The 18,456-nt window shown below is 39.8% G+C and overlaps 1 protein-coding gene across 2 annotated transcripts in view; it reads right to left on the bottom strand.

Moving 5' to 3' along the window:
- med13a (mediator complex subunit 13a) overlaps positions 1 to 18,456 on the bottom strand; it is a 192,705-nt gene that overhangs the window by 129,410 nt on the left and 44,839 nt on the right. For both annotated transcript variants that reach the window (XM_059973634.1, XM_059973636.1), the window contains exons 3-4: positions 13,115 to 13,199; positions 3,372 to 3,455 (exon numbers count right to left, since the gene is read on the bottom strand). In XM_059973634.1, the coding sequence (XP_059829617.1) occupies positions 3,372 to 3,455; positions 13,115 to 13,199 (169 nt within the window). The remainder of the gene's footprint in view (positions 1 to 3,371; positions 3,456 to 13,114; positions 13,200 to 18,456) is intronic.

Below are 18,456 nucleotides of genomic sequence, written 5' to 3'. Positions count from 1 at the left end.
GAATAAATTCTGGTAACTATCTGCAGATCATCTTAAAGCAATTCAGCCTTTATTTTAATCAACTACTTGAAATGTTTAACCCAAAATCAATAGCAGCCTTTTAAATAATAAACAAAACTATAGTTTTCTTTACTATAGTGCTATCCCAAAGACTCGAATCATAAACTGCAACAACCTTGCTATTCATTTAATTTGGCAATAGATCTAAAACTCACAACTTTACAGACATACTGCCTTCATTGAGCACTCACAATACATCAGAGGCTGAGCTCCCTTCCTTCAAATGCTAATAATCACAGCCTAGCCTTAATGAAGTCGGCCGTTTTGCTGGCTGCTACACCTTGGTATGACCCGTCTAAATTACTACATTTCTCTTAAGTCTAACATTGGTTCTCTTCATATTAACACTTCTGAGAAATTATAAGGAAGCTAATTTACTGTATGCAATAACCTTAAAATGTGAGTGGCTAATCGGGTATTTGCATATCCCAGTACTTCAAACGTTTCCCGAAAAACCTGAAATCTAAGTGTTCCACTACTGACTTCTGTTTGGCCTGAAACAATGTTAGGTAAATTATGAATTATACATTCTGAATATTAATTTTTAAATACAACTGGCATTTCACAATCTAAAAGGCAAAAAAACAAACCCAGATAAGGAAGGAAATCAAAAATGAAAATGCTGCAAATACTCAAAATACTTCAGATTGATGACACTTCATCTGAACCATGGAAACAAAAATATTTCAAGCTGCAAAGAAAGGAGAGAGATTGAAAGAACAAAGACAAGTTTGTGACAGAATGGAGATCAGGAGAGACAGATGCAAATAACGGTATTGCCAGCTGAGAAACAAAGCCATATTGATTCCAAATTATCAGTCTGGTAAAATGCAAGTCAGAGAAAGAGGGTGAAAACAAAGCCAATGCTATAATTGAGATCTACAGAGAAAAAGTAGTTTAACAGGTCACTGATCCTTCATTGTAACTGACCTGTTCAGATGCCAAATTCAGCTGGTTTAATACAACAGCAGCATAACTTTGCACTTGTCAGAATTACGTTCAGTCAGCCATTCCCTCTCCACTTTGCTAACTGATCTAGATTCTGTTGTAACCTTCGACAACCTTCTTCACTGTCCACCACATTACCAATTTTGGCATCAGATGCAAGCTTATTATTTATGCCACCTATATTCTCCCCCAAATCTTTAGTATAGATAACAATGAGTATACTGGAACACACCACTAGTTACAGGTTTTCAATCTGGAAAGCAACCCTCCTCCTAACAAGCCCATATCAATTTTCTTTCTTGCCCTGGATCCTATGTATTCAAATTTTCTGGACCTGCAACACAAAATCTGCTTACCTACTTTGGTAATATCCATTGCCTGCCCTCAATTATAGGTTCTTATGACACTGGGGCAGAATTGTACCACTTAGCTCACTCCATGATTCAATAATGGCAGAGTTGATTTTTCTCCCAACACTTTCGCTCATCTTCTCCCATAACCCTTAAACCCCTAACCGAAAACCCAACCTTCTTAAATATACAGAATGATTTGACCTTCACAGCCCTCTGTATCAACTAATTCCTGGCTGCCTGTAACAAGACGAATCTCAAGGTTGCATATAGAATGTATACTTTGATAATAAATGTACTTTGAACTTTGAGATTTGCCATCTACTAGATGAAGAAATTCCTCTTCACCCCAGTCATAAAGAAACACCCCTTTATTCTGGGGCTTGGCCCTCTGAACCTAGATGATCCAGCTAATTTAAATATCCTCTCCAAATTCACTCTGTAAAGGCCGTTCAGTATCCTTTAGGTTTCATTGAAATCCTCCCCAAAGACCCAGAGACATCAAACACTCATCACCTTTTAGTCCTGTGAGTCATTTATAGCCCTCTCCAGCAAATCTCTCCTTGGACAGGCCAAGTTTTCTTGGTCACCTCCTCAAAAAACTCAGGAAACTTTCTTCTGCGACTCTCTGGCGTACTCCACAATCTCCCTCAAAATCCACTCCTTTCTTGCAGCTTCTTCACATGTAATTTCCTTCAAAGCACTCAGATTCCAAAGTCCTCTTCCAGCTTAATTAACAATTCACTTGTACTAATAGAGTGTACTGCATTTGACACTAGCAATGTGCTCTCCTTTACATTCATCAGCTGCGTAGAGAGAAGGAGCCTGTTACATGGGCAACAGCTTGCTCTCTATATTGTACTGCCTTGGCTTGTTGAGACAGCTAGGATGCAACATCCATGGTCGACCCCAATTAATGGAGGGCCTACTACACAGTACAAATAAGTTCTACACTAAGCACAGGAAACAACATCTCATCTTCCAAACAGAAATGTTACAGAACCCAGGACCTGAATTTAACAATGAGAAACAGGCTTTCGCATTTTCATCAGGACAGAGCAGTTTTGATGAAAAGTTATTAATAAGTAACATTTCCCACCCTCCACCAATTCTGCTCCATCAAGTTCTTTCAGTAGTGTTATTCCAGATTTCCAGCAACTGTTGTATTTAGTATCCCACAGTTCCAGCAGATTGGTGTCCTCACACCTCATCTTCTATTCATCCTCCTCCAAACAGATTAGTTGCAATTACTAAACTTTCAGCTTCTCCCAGTTTACACCATTTTGTCATTCTCTTGCTCTACATCCAATTCATTCTCACCTCTCCCCTTCTAAAAGCATTTTATCAGTTACAACTTACTTCAAGTTCTGATGAAAAATCTTTGTGCAAAAACATTAATTCTGTTTCTCCTCGTTGATAAAGCCTGCCTGCAGGTCATTTCCAGCACTCAATCGTCAGAGTCCATCCTACAAAGTTGTTTTATAATTTTCCACATGCAATGCAACAAAGCAGTCATAATGTGAACTGAGATGTTAAACTTGAAACCAAGAGAATGACCAGTTAAATTCCAACTTCTTTTGATCAGAGTCAAGTCTGTACAAGTAGACCTTAAGGTCACAAAACTAAAGTGTCTATGCTAAGGTCAATAAGAACACATGTAACTGCATATCCCAGTATTAAAAATTACTTTCTTTCTATCCTTGTGAAAGACAAAAACAAATCAAGCAAGCTCAATTATGTTTGACAATTTATTTGGCTTTACTCTTTTTAGCTCAATAATCTAAATGTTTAAAAAAATAAATTCTGACAGCAGGTTACTGATTTAATCACAATCAGAATTAATCCTAGGCAGTGGAGACTGAAATTTCATAAATTAAAAAAATCATTCAACGCCCCAAACCAGAATCGGGGAAAGCAAAATATTAAAATTTTAGCAAGTCGAGCGATTGAAAAGACAATTGCAAATGTGACAAGAGATGCAACAATAAAAAGTTCTACTATAACCATATTTACCTTTTGTTTACCGGTTTCTCATCCTTTTCATATGGCTTCACAAACCATTTCCCAATCCGCACAAAGTTCCTATTTAACAAGCACCTTTGAAAAAGAAAAGGAAGGTGGTCATAAATGGAAAAACTTGAAAAGCAACTTTGGAACATTGCTTTTTTTAAAAAAAGTTTATATTTCAATCAGCCAAACTGACACAAAATCTTTCCTAGAACAAAATACAAGTTAGAAATTCTGCTCTTATTTGAAGAATGACTCAATATGCAGAGTTTACTGGAGAAGATAATTCCATCACTCTGCAGAGGGGAAGACAAGACCAAAAATATTTTATCCATATTATTAAAACAAAAAGTACATTCAAGTGACCAGTTCAGAGCTGAGTAACATAGTCAATGAAACAGTCCAATAATCTGCTGTGGAAAACTATTCCCTTCCTCCATGAGGAAACACAATTTTAAAGAGTTGGAAATAGAAATTCATCATTATAAAGCGTAAGCCCACTGTCTATTCAATTAGCTCACACGCACAAGATATCATGGTAATACTGAAACACAGGACAATTATTACAATATCTGTTGGAAATTTTGGGAAAAAAATAGATAGTCTGCAGATGCTGGAAATCCAAGCAACACACACACAAAATGCTGCAGGAACTCAGCAGGCCAGGCAGCATCTATGAAAAAAAACACAATCGACATTTCAGGCCAAACCCCTTCAGCAGGACCGGAGGGAAAAAAGCTGAGGAGTAGATTTGAAAGGTGGGGAGAGAGGAGAGAGAAAAATGCTAGACAACAGGTGAAATTTGGAGGGGGAAGGATGAAGCAAAGAGCTAGGTTAATTGGTGAAAGAAACAGCCATTGAAGAAAGAAAAAGAAAGGTGGGGTTGGAGAAGGACCACCAGAGCGAGGAGATGGACAGGCAAGGAGATAACGTGAGAGGGAAAAGGGGATGGGAAATGGTGGGGGGGGGGGGGGCACGCAGGAGGCATTACTGGAAGTTTGAGAAATCGATGTTCACGCTGTCAGATTGAAGGCTACCCAAACAAAATACAAGGTGTTGTTCCTTCATCCTGAGTGTGGCCTTATCACAACAGTGGAAGAGGCCGCAGATCAATATATCGTAAATGGGAATGGGAAGTAGAATTAAAATGGGTGGCTACTGGGAGATCCCACTTGTTCTGACAGACAGAGCGTAGATGCTCAGCGAAGTGGTCTCCCAATCTACATAGGGTCTCACCAATATACCGAACACAGTCCATGACCCCAATGGGCTCACAGGTGAAGTGTTGCCTCACCTGGAATGACTGTTTGGGGCCCTGAATGGTAGCGAGGGGGCTGGAGGTGTAGGGGCAGGTGTAGTGCTTATTCCGCTTGCAAGGGTCAGTAGGAAGATCAGTGGGGAAAGACGAATGGACAAGGGAATCGCACAGAAAGAGATCCCTACAGAGAGCAGAAAGTGGGGTGAGGGCGGGAAGAGATGTGTTTGGTGGTGGGATCCCATTGGAGATAGCGGAAGTTTTGGAGAATTATGCGCTGGACGCAGAGGCAGGTGGAGTGGTAGGTGAGGACAAGAAGAATCCTATCCCTGGTAAGGTGGCGGGAGGATGGAGTAAGGGCAGGCATGCGTGAAATGGAAGAGATGAAGAGATGCTGTTGAGGGCAGCGTAGATGGTGGAAGAAGAGAAGCCCCTTTCTTTGAAAAAGGAGGACACCTCCTTCGTTCTAGAATGAAAAGCCTCATCCTGAGAATTTCTGCATCAAAATTTCTGAAATTTAAGTTGGGAGAACACTCAATATGCAGACCTGTAAAAGACACTTCATAAGTTCAGTTCTACATCTTACAACAAAACCCAAAGAAGGTGTAGAAATTAGAAGTTTCACCTTTTGTCAAAAGATGACCATGGTAATTTACTCACATTGATTTAGTAGTCGTGTTTTGATCTAGTATTGACAAGATCAAGTAATGCTGCTCTCAAATTAGCAAATTTATCTTTCACTTTGTCAATTCTTACAAGTGTTTTTGGTGGAATGGGAGATTACAGCCGAGTCCATCTGCGTCATTTCAGCATTTAGATTTCTCAGCCATATTGTGGGAGATATCCAATACTAGCTTTGTTTTGAAACACCATGCACTGCCATAAGAGCCAAAAGTTCAGCAAAATACACAGCTTTAGTCACATCTGCTGAGAAATGCAGAAACGTGTTCAGTAACCGGGTCTGATATAGAGAATATAAGAACTATCACCAAACGGCATTTTATAATTTTTCAATAAAAATGTTTACTGGTACAAAACATTTTGTACCAGAAAGTGAGAGAAACCAAAGGTCTAATCCAAGAACAAATTATTCCAGTCTGTTACTTCAGAGTGCTCATCTGTCTCCAAATGGGTGAAATAATGTTAAATTACTCAAAGGCCCTGATGCTGAATCTACAGTTAAGATACCCTGTGAACATTTTAGTAGTTACGGCTACTCACTAGAACAATACAAACTAAATATATCAAATGAAAAGCACAATTAATAGCAGCAGCTACTTTGCACTGCTTTCTAAGTTGTTACTTGAGCAACCAAAGCAAAATCTCTTGAGGTTTCATATTAAACTGCTGGCCATACTGACAGTGTCTACAATTCGTTTTTAAACACCAGGCTCCAGTTCTTTTAAAGAAATTAAAACTTTCCAGATTCTAGTGAGCAAGGCAAACTGTGATTCACAACTGTTTTACTGTTTGATGGGTATGGGGGTGTGGTTGGTGTTGATGGTGACATGTGGTCATATTTGTCTTAGTTCTTAAGGTATTCAAGTTACAGTTAAATTCTGTGGGTACCTTTAAGATGACTACATTTATCAGAATCTTCCACAGAATCCCACATGCCAGTAACTTTCATACTTACTAACATTTTCATCATATTGGGAGACAGGGGCAAGTTCAATCCTGCCCCTGTTCATTGTCCATATTCTTTCTGGATAATATAATCAACAAGACCTTAGCTAATGTTCTACCAGCATGGAAGCTATGAGAAGAAAAAGCAGGAAAAGCCTAGGCAATTAAGGATTTCCACTGAGAGAAAACACTTTACAAAAGGGAGCAGAGAAATGTAAGCATTACATTGGGGAGAGACCATTATAATTGACATCCCTGATTTTTTTTTATATAAACAAGAGGCAGCAAGTGCAAACATACAAAGATTGCTGGATTTATAGCATTTTCCTTGGACACTAAACTACAAAACAACTGAATTTATCATGGAGGTAGATGCACCAGATAGGAAGGAAATAAAATGATGGGCAAGAGGCTAAGTATTTGATATTAGTTCTACAATCAGCAATAGTGGTCAAAAAATTTTTGAATAATTTTATTTGCTTTCATGTCAGTACAAGTTCCTCTGAGAGTGGAATTTTTTGGACCACAGACATGGCAATTCATGTTAAAAAAAAAACAAATTATTTTTCACCATTTGAGATTTTGTTTCTGACAGCTCCTCCTTCAAAGTTAATAATATAAGGAGTAGTTTGGTTGTTATTGTCAAAATTTGTAAAATATGTTCTAGAGTGATGGACTTCCAAATTTTTGAAGGATTCAAGTACTTCACCAAGCTTTACATTAGTTAATTTACAAAAACTATAGGGCCGCCCACATGTCCACTGTCCTATGACAAGCTAGAACACAAATTAAATCCTAAATAGACACAGTATCACAAAATAACTAACTACTACACAAGGTGAAAATTAAACCAACAAGTGTTGCATTTAAGCTTAGAAGTATATATTGTTCTGGTGTATTCAAATATTTTGCTCTTAAAATCTTCAGGAATTATTTTGTTGACTGAACTAAAAATAGAAATTCAGGATGTGAATAACACATTTTGAACCCAAGTTCAGCATCAAAATTTTCACAATAAATGTATCCCCTCTTTCTGACAATGACTAAATTAATGCTTTTATGATGGGATTAATATGACCATATAACCACATAACAATCACAGCACGGAAACAGGCCATCTCAGCCCTCCTAGTCCATGCCGAACTCTTAATCTCACCTAGTCCCACCTACCCGCACTCAGCCCATAACCCTCCACTCCTTTCCTGTCCATATACCTATCCAATTTTACCTTAAATGACACAACTGAACTGGCCTCTACTACTTCTACAGGAAGCTCATTCCACACAGCTATCACTCTCTGAGTAAAGAAATACCCCCCTCGTGTTTCCCTTAAACTTCTGCCCCCTAACTCTCAAATCATGTCCTCTCGTTTGAATCTCCCCTACTCTCAATGGAAACAGCCTATTCACGTCAACTCTATCTATCCCTCTCAAAATTTTAAATACCTCGATCAAATCCCCCCTCAACCTTCTACGCTCCAATGAATAGAGACCTAACTTGTTCAACCTTTCTCTGTAACTTAAGTGCTGAAACCCAGGTAACATCCTAGTAAAACGACTCTGCACTCTCTCTAATTTATTGATATCTTTCCTATAATTCGGTGACCAGAACTGTACACAATATTCCAAATTTGGCCTTATCAATGTCTTGTACCATTTTAACATTACATCCCAACTTCTGTACTCAATGCTTTGATTTATAAAGGCCAGCGTTCCAAATGCCTTCTTCACCACCCTATCTACATGAGACTCCACCTTCAGGGAACTATGCACTGTTATTCCTAGATCTCTCTGTTCCACTGCATTCTTCAATGCCCTACCATTTACCCTGTATGTTCTATTTGGATTATTCCTGCCAAAATGTAGAACCTCACACTTCTCAGCATTAAACTCCATCTGCCAACGTTCAGCCCATTCTAACCAGCTTAAATCTCCCTGCAAGCTTTGAAAACCCACCTCATTATCCACAACACCTCTTACCTTAGTATCATCCACCTCATTATCCACAACACCTCCTACCTTAGTATCATCCACCTCATTATCCACAACACCTCCTACCTTAGTATCATCCACCTCATTATCCACAACACCTCCTACCTTAGTATCATCCACCTCATTATCCACAACACCTCCTACCTTAGTATCACTGACTTGTATCCTACTTACATTTGTATATTGATTAGTATCATACCTTAATATGATTGATTTGGGGTGGAATGGGTTGGATAGAGCACAGAAATAAAAAGGAAAGTCAATGAAAAATGTAACTTTTAAGTTCAATTACATTTGCAACCAAATCAAGTATGGGAAGTCAATTTATCTTAAAGCAATCCATACTTCTACTGAAAGAAAAATGGAGAGCTATGGGGGGGGGGGGGTGGAGAAGTTTAGATTAATCTTGGAGTAATGTCAGCCAGGTTGCTGATGATCACTATAACGTGCATCATCTTTTTTTTAAGTGCAGACTCAGATTTTTGGAGTTTGCATTCTTCCTTCCTAGAAAAGAATTGTCAATGTTTAACTACAGAAGGACATGATAGTTAATTTCAAGGAAGGAGGAATTATATCTGTATTCAGTCCTTCAGAATATAATTTCAGTAAAGCCACAGACAACCTCAAGTTCAATTATCATTCAACCCTAGATGAATACAGCTCTAGGTGGTTACAACAAGTAACCCCACTGCATAAGGACCTAGTCTGCACAACAACCACGCAGCTCCTCTGTCATCGGTTTCACTAATGAACCAGTGAACCAGACTTGCAGTATTCTACATTACTAATGTCCAATAGAGTTTTGTAATCACAAGAATTGTCCAAGACAATCATTTGCACCGTATGTTGGACTACACACTGCCTCCAATGCCGTCCTGTAGCAGTCAGCCACACGGTCTGCAACAAGTCCAACTCCTCCACTATCCACAACTCACTGATGAGTTAGATCTGTAGTACTTGATGTTCTTAATATCTTGCCATTATATTAAAAGAAACATGTAAAGGACAAACAATTACACCTTTGTTCGGACCCAGAGAGACTGCTGAAAATGAGCGCACAACAACCTTACCGAAAGGATTTCTAGGCCAGAATTTGTCGAATTATGGAAGCAGATACTATTGAACCAGTATGTATCTTTAGCACTTCACCGGAGTGCCAATTTGTTATGATGTTCTCGGTCTTCTAAACGGAACACTCATAGATAGGCTTGTACATTCCTGTCCTAGACATCTGACAAACCGGATACTCTCTTCCTCTGCACATTCCTGTGCCAAGAACCCGATATGAGCATTGCCCTCCTTTGACACCCCCACAGCAAAGAGTTTTTCATGGTTTGGTGTGGAGAGGCTGATGGGTGAACGGTGAGGGTACTCCATCTCAAGCTGGGGTCTCAGGATGGCAATGTTGGAGAATGGATAGTAGCATTGCTATGTGCTGACTGCCTGAATGTTATAGTCGTACTCTTCATCGCCTGTTGGATTTGATGGAAACTGCTGTCTTCTACCCCATTTGTCTACACAGCGCTTCCTCGCTCAGAGATTTCTATTAAAAACTCAATGGAGGTTACTGGACATTGTGTTCAATGTCATAGTAAAATCTGTGGGTAGGAAAAGTTGTGCTCTCCTAGAGGGAAGGGAAAGACAACAAGCAAAGGGAAAGGGAAGCCAACAGCTGTCATTGCCTCCACGGCCACATGATCAGGACCTGACTAATTACAATATTGGAGTCAGATATTTGGCCCATCAGATCCATGCCAGCTCCAAATATCGCCCCATCATTAATCTGTAGCATGGGCAGTCAAAAAGTGGAGCAAATTCAGCTAGATCACAGTAAAGGTCAGCAGCAACATGCCAATCAGGAAGCAACCCTGTGACCCACACCACAGCACAGAGCAGCCACACTGATCAAGAAGTGACAGACCTTTGACAGGATCTTCACATTCAACAGCAGTCAACGTATTGTTACAAAAGCACAAATGGAGAAGGGATCCGCAAATTCCTGGTAGAGTAACACTCAGTATATTTATGAATACAAAACTGTAATAACCATTTTTGGACCAATTCAATTAGCACTCTTGTTTCAGTAAACACATCTGAGCATTAAGCAAAGGACCAATATATTTTATTTCTGGCAGTGTGGCTTATCTCCAAACCAGCTACCTACTTGCCAGTGAAGTTAACTCCTAGCCACAGAGCTGGGTGCTAGAATTTTCCAGCAAGTAGTGGCCATCACCCAGTTGTTATTTAGGGATTCAGTGCCAGATTACTCAGACTAGGACTGCTGAATGGCAAGAGTGAAAGCCCATAAAGGAACAGGGTTTCCTTATGAGCCAAGAAATTTCCATGCCATTTGATTGGTTGTCTAAAACACCAGCCAACAATGTAGATGTACAATTAGCAAATAAAAAGGCCAAAGGTACCCAAAACAGTTGGCATTGAATGTTCAAAGTATGCATACTATATATAACTTTGAGACTCATCTCCTTACAGGCAGCCACAAAACAAAGAAACCCAATAGAACCCATTTAAAAAAGGCCATCAAACACCCAATAGAGAGGAAGAAAAATTGTGCGAACAATAAAAGCAAGCAAATAACATTTACTGAAGGTTATGAAAGTGAGTCCACAGGCACAAAGCCAGCCACAGCTGGTCCAGAAACCTGTTACCTGCACGCCACAGCCTCAGTTCAGCGCAGAGACGAATAAACCTTGCAGAGCAGCGAGCCCATTCCTCTCCTCCAACACCCTGACATTTTCAATGTGGCCCAGTGCTTAAATTAGTCAAACATCAGGTCATTCCTCACTTTCATGTCTAGACCCATTGGCTCAATTCAGCCCATACTCAACCTTTCCAATCTGGCCCAACACTTAAATCAGCCAAACAGTGAGCCGTTCCTCGCTCTTCTGCCCTGCCACCTCAACTCTGCCTCATCTCAGTTTTGTCACTTTGAATCGCCTCCAAGTCCACTCCAATAAGTGACCAAACATCCAATACTTTTCCCACACTCGGAACCAGATTCTGTCATCTTGATTTGACTAGTACACACCACAAATATATATCTTCAGTGATATTTAAGCTGTCCACTTTTCTTTTGGGATAGAGGATGAGTGCAAGGACGTACCCTACCCCATCGGAAATTGGTCAAAGCAGCAACGGGTTCCATGTCAATCATCTGTGAAATAAAGCTCCAGTGTACTCAAGGACCACCAAGTATTGTACTTGCCCACAGGGTAACAATGATCAACAACTTCTAGGTAGGCAGGGTTAGAGAAAACAATGCTTTGCAGTTACAAACCAACCATCATCTGGCTTAATATCAGTCTGCCTCTCAATGTGGGCCTTAGGTACAAGACATCTACTCTAAAAGAGGAAGATATCAAAGAGAACCTTCTCCCAAAAGATTCACTCTATGGATTACCAAAAATACAAAGTGGTTCTCTACTTGTGGCCGTATGCCAGTAGTTTAAATTTCCTTCTATTAATAGAGGAAACATCTTTAAAAAACAAATTCTATACTTAGAAAATTGCTGAATCCAGCTACCATTTGTAAAAATGTATCAGCAATTCAGAATATTAATGTGTTCATTAAAGGGTGGAATTTTGGACTCAATTCAACAACATCTCAGCTTTCTGAAGACCACACCTTTAATTCCAGGCAACAGTACGCAAACAAATCTATAAACCAGCTGCACAACATAACATGTGAAATCTGAAAGGAATTGTATAAAACAATATTTTTCTTTGGATTGAGACATCTTTAAATCTACAGTAGTTTCAGTTACAGAGGATTTGGATGGTACAGAATGTAGACACATTGTAAAAAGCCATTTACACACAATTATCCTCATGTGGTCAGATTCAGAAACATCTAAGCACACAAGCAATTCAGGGAAGAGGCATCAAGCTGATTCTATCAGAAATTACACAGTGAAAATAAAATGAAATCTATAACTTTCTATCGTTAATGGGTAAATTGAGATGCAGCTTTATTGCAATATACAAGATAAGGCACATGGAAGTGATCAGGGGAAACACTTAAAAATAGTGAATTCAGAAATGAATTTCATACAAGATGGCCAAATGGCATGAACTTCCAGGTAGAGTAACAGAATCACTGAAGATAACCTAACGTTTCAAAAGCAGATTAGATTCTTCTGGATTTGAAAACTGGTACTTTTTGAAATTATATTTAATGTCAACTCTGTTCCTATGTTCATCCTCCACTTTCTACGCAAAATATTGATTTGTTACTAAGTACCTACAGACCAGAAACAGATTAGACTGCAGCAAAGATGTATTTACTCAAAGCTTGACAATGCAATTTTAGTTTTGAAAACAAAGGTACAAAATAATTACAAGAAACTGACCTGCTTAAATCATATCAAATGAATGGTAATTAAATCTCAAAATGTGTAATGAACTACAAAAAAGATTGTTAAAGCACTAATTATATACAAACTTCTATCAAATATTTTGAGGCAAGGAACAGAACAATTCTTCACCCTTTACTAAATCTCATGTATTTGCAATCCTTTTTGCCAACTCAAAGATTGGATATTATACATGATAGTCTTATGCAGTTTGTTAAGAATTAACAAACTTCCTCTACAGCTATTCTACAGACTAGCTATACCACAATTATTCCCAATTATTCTATGAGAATAGTCACCTAATTTACAGAAACACCTAAAGTTCATTATAATTCTAAGTCACTCTATGACAACCTCCCCAACTCAACATTATAGTTATGAATGCACTTTATAGTATTTCCATATGTTTGCATACAAACATATCAGTTTGGAAACCAAGACTGGGTTAGAAATTGAAATTTGTCAATAATTTACACAAGTTCCATTATAGGAAAGTCTAGCAATTACCTTTCCAGCAAGTTGTGAATGGCCTTAAAAAGCAGAGTTCGACACTCGTAAGACAGACCCTGCTCCCACAATCCATTCTCTTCAACTGTAAAATGAAAAGCAAAATGAAGTGTTAATTTGATAGTTCTGACAGCTAACACCAGAAACTTAATCTCTGGTTAAACTAACAAACTTAATCTCTGGTTTAAGTTTTCTGTATCTGAATGCTGGGTCAAGTGTTAACAATTCAGTTCACAAGAAAAGATGGCAAGCTAAATAAAAATAGCAAGGACTTAAAACTTCATTCGGAGGACTTCAAAATGGGACACCAATGGATTAGACAAGGACAAAAAGACTGATAAATTCCCCAAAGATTATATCAATGTAACAAATAATAAAGGATCCACTTTTATGAAAGCCACTAAAAAAATTTCCAAAGTTTTCTTGCATCTTAACCAAGAAATAATCACCAAACATTAAAGACCAACCTCAAAGTAACAAACATAAAATGCTGGAGGAACTCAGCAGGCCAGGCAGCATCTACAGAAGAGTTAACATTTTGGGCCAAGGCCATTCTTCAAGGACAGTGTGTTATTTTGGATTTCCAGCATCTGCAGATTTTTGCATTTTTGTGATATACAAGACCAACAACCCCAATCATATTCAAGTGACATAAACGAGTCTTAAACATACTTTCTAATCATTATTGTCCTAATCATTCTAATCTTGCAAGCACTCAGAAACCGCCTGATGAGGTGCATAATATTTACTCGTACTTTCTATCTCATACTTTCCAAGTTTACACTGTCCTGCCCCTCAGCAATTCTACAGTAATATCATATATTTAAGTATCAATTAGAGTTGCACAAAATTCTTAAGAAACCAGATATCTGAAAGTAAATGTAAAGATCAATTCAGTGCATGCAAAGCTAACCAAAACAATATAGGAGCTGAAATGATTGTACAAAGAATAAGGCGGGGCAAGTTCAAGTCATAGGTAAGATGTTCAACTTGTAACTGTAAACTTGGTGTCACTGGAACCTGCCCAGGACTCAGAAGTTGGCAGCCTAATGAACACCTTGCTTTGTTTCAATGCTATTTTACAGAAAACAGGAAAATGTTAACAAAGATGCCTTTCAAAATTTTGATGCAGGAATACAGATCAATAAAACCATTAAATGTGTACAATAATTTGCTCACTAAAAATGTACTTTTATGGGAAAGTTATTAAATCAGTGACACTACATCATTACCCAACATAATTAAGGACTAACTTCTGTCATTCCTTAATTCAAGTTCCTAGAAATGTTTAAGTAAACTCCTGTAAATTAAAGCTAGGTGAAATGCATTGTGAGTGCCTTGGCAGGCAGTCTTTTATGTGCAAAGAATGGCAGGCCATTCATTACAGCCAAAAAAGTAGCAATTTGAAAGCATGTGCCCCAGGGAATAGCATCAAAGTAAAAATTAATAAATGCTCAACAGGCAAATACCATCAATTATTTAAAATAACGTTACATAAGGGTTGACATACTGCATAAATGCCTAGCAGTAATTGTGGAATATGCTTATGGTATAGAAAGAAGCTACATCAGTGCACAGTTTGTATTACCAGCACTTTCCAGCTCTTGGTCATAACATTATGGGTTTTTAAGACCATATCCAAGAACTTGGAATGTGTGAAGGACTTCTACAGCACTATTCCTCTAGGCTAGTGGTCACCAACCTTTCTAAGCCCAAGATCCCCTACCTCGGCCTTAGTGAAAGGTGAGATTGACCCCAGATTGATTAGTTACACGCATGCGCACTGGGGCAGAAAAGACCGGAAGTAGAAATAATACATAAAACACCAGGGACCCCCAACTTTTTTTTTGCACCGAGGACCTGTTTAATATTGACAATATTCTTGCGGACCAGCCGGGGAGGAGGGGGTGTTAAACACGAGGGGAATACAGAGACACACGAAGCAGGTTCCTTATGTCCAGTCTATTCAACAATTTAGTTTTCGCAGCTCTTGGCACTTAGCTGCTTTCCCACTTGCTTACATTTTTTCTGCTGAAAAAACTCAGCGGGTTCGTCTTTAATTGCAGGGTACTTGGACTCAGGGTACCAAAGCAGTTTTGAGGGCTTCATTGCCTCATTAGACAACCACCCAGCCCAAACTCCAGCCTCTGCCCGCCCGCCACCAGACGCCCTGGCCAGGTCGGGGCCGGAGGTCACCGTACCAGGGCCGCAGCAATTGCAGTTCAGGGAGAGTGACTGACCAAGCGAGGAGTGCGACAGGCACATGCCCGCCCCCCTTGCAGGATCTACTGGTTGACAAAAGTTTGTTCCAGTAGATCGCAGCAAGGTAGCTGCTCTGCTACTTACAAAACCCTGAGCCTGAATTAGGTCTACGGATATTTTAGCACCAGGTTCCCCACGGACATTCGGTGTGCTAAACAGGTTTAGAGGCGGCGTACATCAGTCCACGCTCCAGGCCAGTAGCATCGGTGGTTCTCACCAGCCATGCTCCGGGCCAGTAGCATCAGCGGTTCTCACGAGGCGAACACTGGCACGAGGGTATCACTGCATTTAGGCGACTAATGATCTCGCGTGCATTCAAGTTCAACAGTGGGCATGACAGGGCATGAGGAAAGGTGCAACTGACTCATATCATTTCCTCGCGGCCTGGTGGTTGGGGACCACTGAATTACACTGTGTATTGCGGGGGAGGTACACGCATGCGCACTGGGCAGAAAGAACAGAACTAAAACCACACAACCCGGAAACAATCTCTCAACAGTATTTGTGTATTTATTTTTCTTTTTTTCGGGATCTACTGGGAAAGTCTCAAAGATCGACCAGTCGATCACGATCAACGGGTTGGCAACCACTACTCCAAGCAACATGTTTTAACCACCCACGACTACAAGTTAAAAAAAAACGCTCTCCAAATCTTGCAACAACCAGCCTAACCCTATGTACAGCTAATGACACCTCTACTTCTTAAACTTCATAACTACTCCTTAGTGTCAACTTCAACCGCCTACACCCAAAGAAAGCCACAACAGTGTACACCAACTGCAATTTGCCAGCCCTGACAACATCTATACGTAATACCACTCACATTCCATTGCAGAGAAAACAGCACAGTTTACAGGACTCCAAGTTATGACCTATCCTTTCAAATAGCTTTCCTGATTTTGTATTGTGTCTCAACCGGAACAGCTGTAATGCATATACCAATTCAACCATATTTACTCTGTTTTAGGGATAGAGCCTAACTGCATCTGGAAAAGCAACAGGGATAGGATAGCTAGCATGGTTTTGTATGGGAAGAGGTCTGTCTATCAAACTTGGTTTTATTTTGAAGTGGTAGTGAAAACAATTTATGAGGGCAGCATTTTGGATGTTTCAAGAGTCCCTCATGGTAGGCTGATCTAGAAAATATAGGCACAGGAGATACAAGGCAACTTGACAGGTTACATTTAAAATTGGATTGGCCATAGCAAACAGAGGATACTGGTAGAAGGGTGTTATTCTGACCAGAGATCTATGACCAGTGATGTACAAGGATCAGTACCAGAACCACTGAGATTTGTGCAAATGAAATTGACCTAAGGATGTAGGTGGACTGATAAACATGTTCACAGGTGACAAAAATCGGAGAAGCTGCTGACAGTGAGGAAGGTTGTCAAAAGGATTCAGCAGAATATAGAGCAATTAGAAATATGTCCAGAGAAAGGGCAGGTGGAGCTTAATTCAGACAAATGTGAGTGTTGCATCTTGATCACTGATGTACAGCAGAACCTTGGGAGTGCAAATCCAAATCTCCCTGAAAGTATAAGTACAAGTAAATAGTAACACACATGCAATGCTAGAGGAAATCAGCAGGTCAGGCGGTACCTATGAAAGAGAATGAAGAGTTGACATTTTGAGGTGAGACCCTTCATCAGAACTATAGTAAAAATAAGTAAAGTTGGCTTAAAGACAAGCATACTGTATTGGTCACAATGTTGGCTAAACCTAAGGATAGCAGCTGGATTTCTTTTTTTAAACGTTGGTTAAGCTACATTACAGGAAGGATGTGGAGGATCTGGAAAAGTTGCAGAAAGGAATTCACCAGGATGTTGACCAGTTGGCATCCATCCATCTCAAAGGACAATAGGTAACCATCATCACAAACCCGGACAGAAGGTATGGAGATCCTGAGATACCCAATACACTTAGCACCAGCTTGACTGCAGGAGCTGCCGGAAGGATGTTCAATGACATTCAGCCACCTTAGGGGCTCCACTCCAGGTCAGCTGTCTGAGTTTACTCCTGTAGCCTTCGTCTCTCCCGAAACTGCCCACAAGGTAGTGGGGCTATTTACCTATAGCTGGGTATCTTGACTAGATTAGAGAATATTAGCTACCAGGGAGGTTCAACACACTTTGAAAGCAGTTATCGCTAAATTTACTGATGACACAACTGTTATTCAGTGAATCTCAAAAGGCCTGAAGAGGGAGGCTTGCAGGAACAAGACAGATCAGCTGATTGAATGCCATTCAAAACTTCACACTCAACATTAGCAAGACCAAGGAAATAACTCCAGACTTTGGGAAAGAGAATTTGGAGGAACATACCCCAGTCTTCATTGAGAAGCTGGCGATCGACTGGGTAAGCAGCTTCAAGTTCCTCCATTGGGTGCCAATGTCACAAAGGACCTATTCAGGGCCCAAGACATTGATGCAATTATGAAGGCATGATAACAGTTCTACTTCATTAAGAATGGAAGAGATTTAGCTGCATAGTGTGTACAGCATTCTGGTTGGTTGCATCAGCCTGGTACAGACCCTCTAAGTGCACACAATCGCAACAGGTTGCAGAGGGTTATAGACACAGCCAGCTCCATTATGGGCACATCCACTAGATGACATCTTCAAAAGGTGATGCCTCAAGAATGCAGCATCCATCATTAAAGACCCCCACCACCCAGGACAAGCCCGCTTTTCATTACCACCAAGGAGAAGATTCAGAGCCTGAATACCCACATTCAACAATTCAAGAGATTCTTTCCTTCAATCACCAGATTTCTGAACAGTCAGTGAACACAGCCTTATTATTTTGTTTTTACACTAATTTAGTAATAGATTCATTTTTATGTCCTTGCACTATACTGCTGTTGCAAAACGATAAATTTCATGCCATGTCAGTGATAATAAATCTGATTTTGATTGTTTTTTAACCTAGAGCAGAGGTTGAGAAGCGACCTGCTAGGTAAATACAATTACGAGGCATAAATATGATAGATGGTCAGCATTTTCCCCCTGCTTCCCAACCCCCACCCCATTACAATATGTTACATAATAGAGGGGTGTGGCTTTGGGGGCAGGGGAGAG

This window comes from Hypanus sabinus, chromosome 6 (genome assembly GCF_030144855.1).
Source record: "Hypanus sabinus isolate sHypSab1 chromosome 6, sHypSab1.hap1, whole genome shotgun sequence".
In the NCBI taxonomy this organism is placed as follows: domain Eukaryota; kingdom Metazoa; phylum Chordata; class Chondrichthyes; order Myliobatiformes; family Dasyatidae; genus Hypanus; species Hypanus sabinus.
This window is presented reverse-complemented; position numbering and strand designations above follow the sequence as displayed.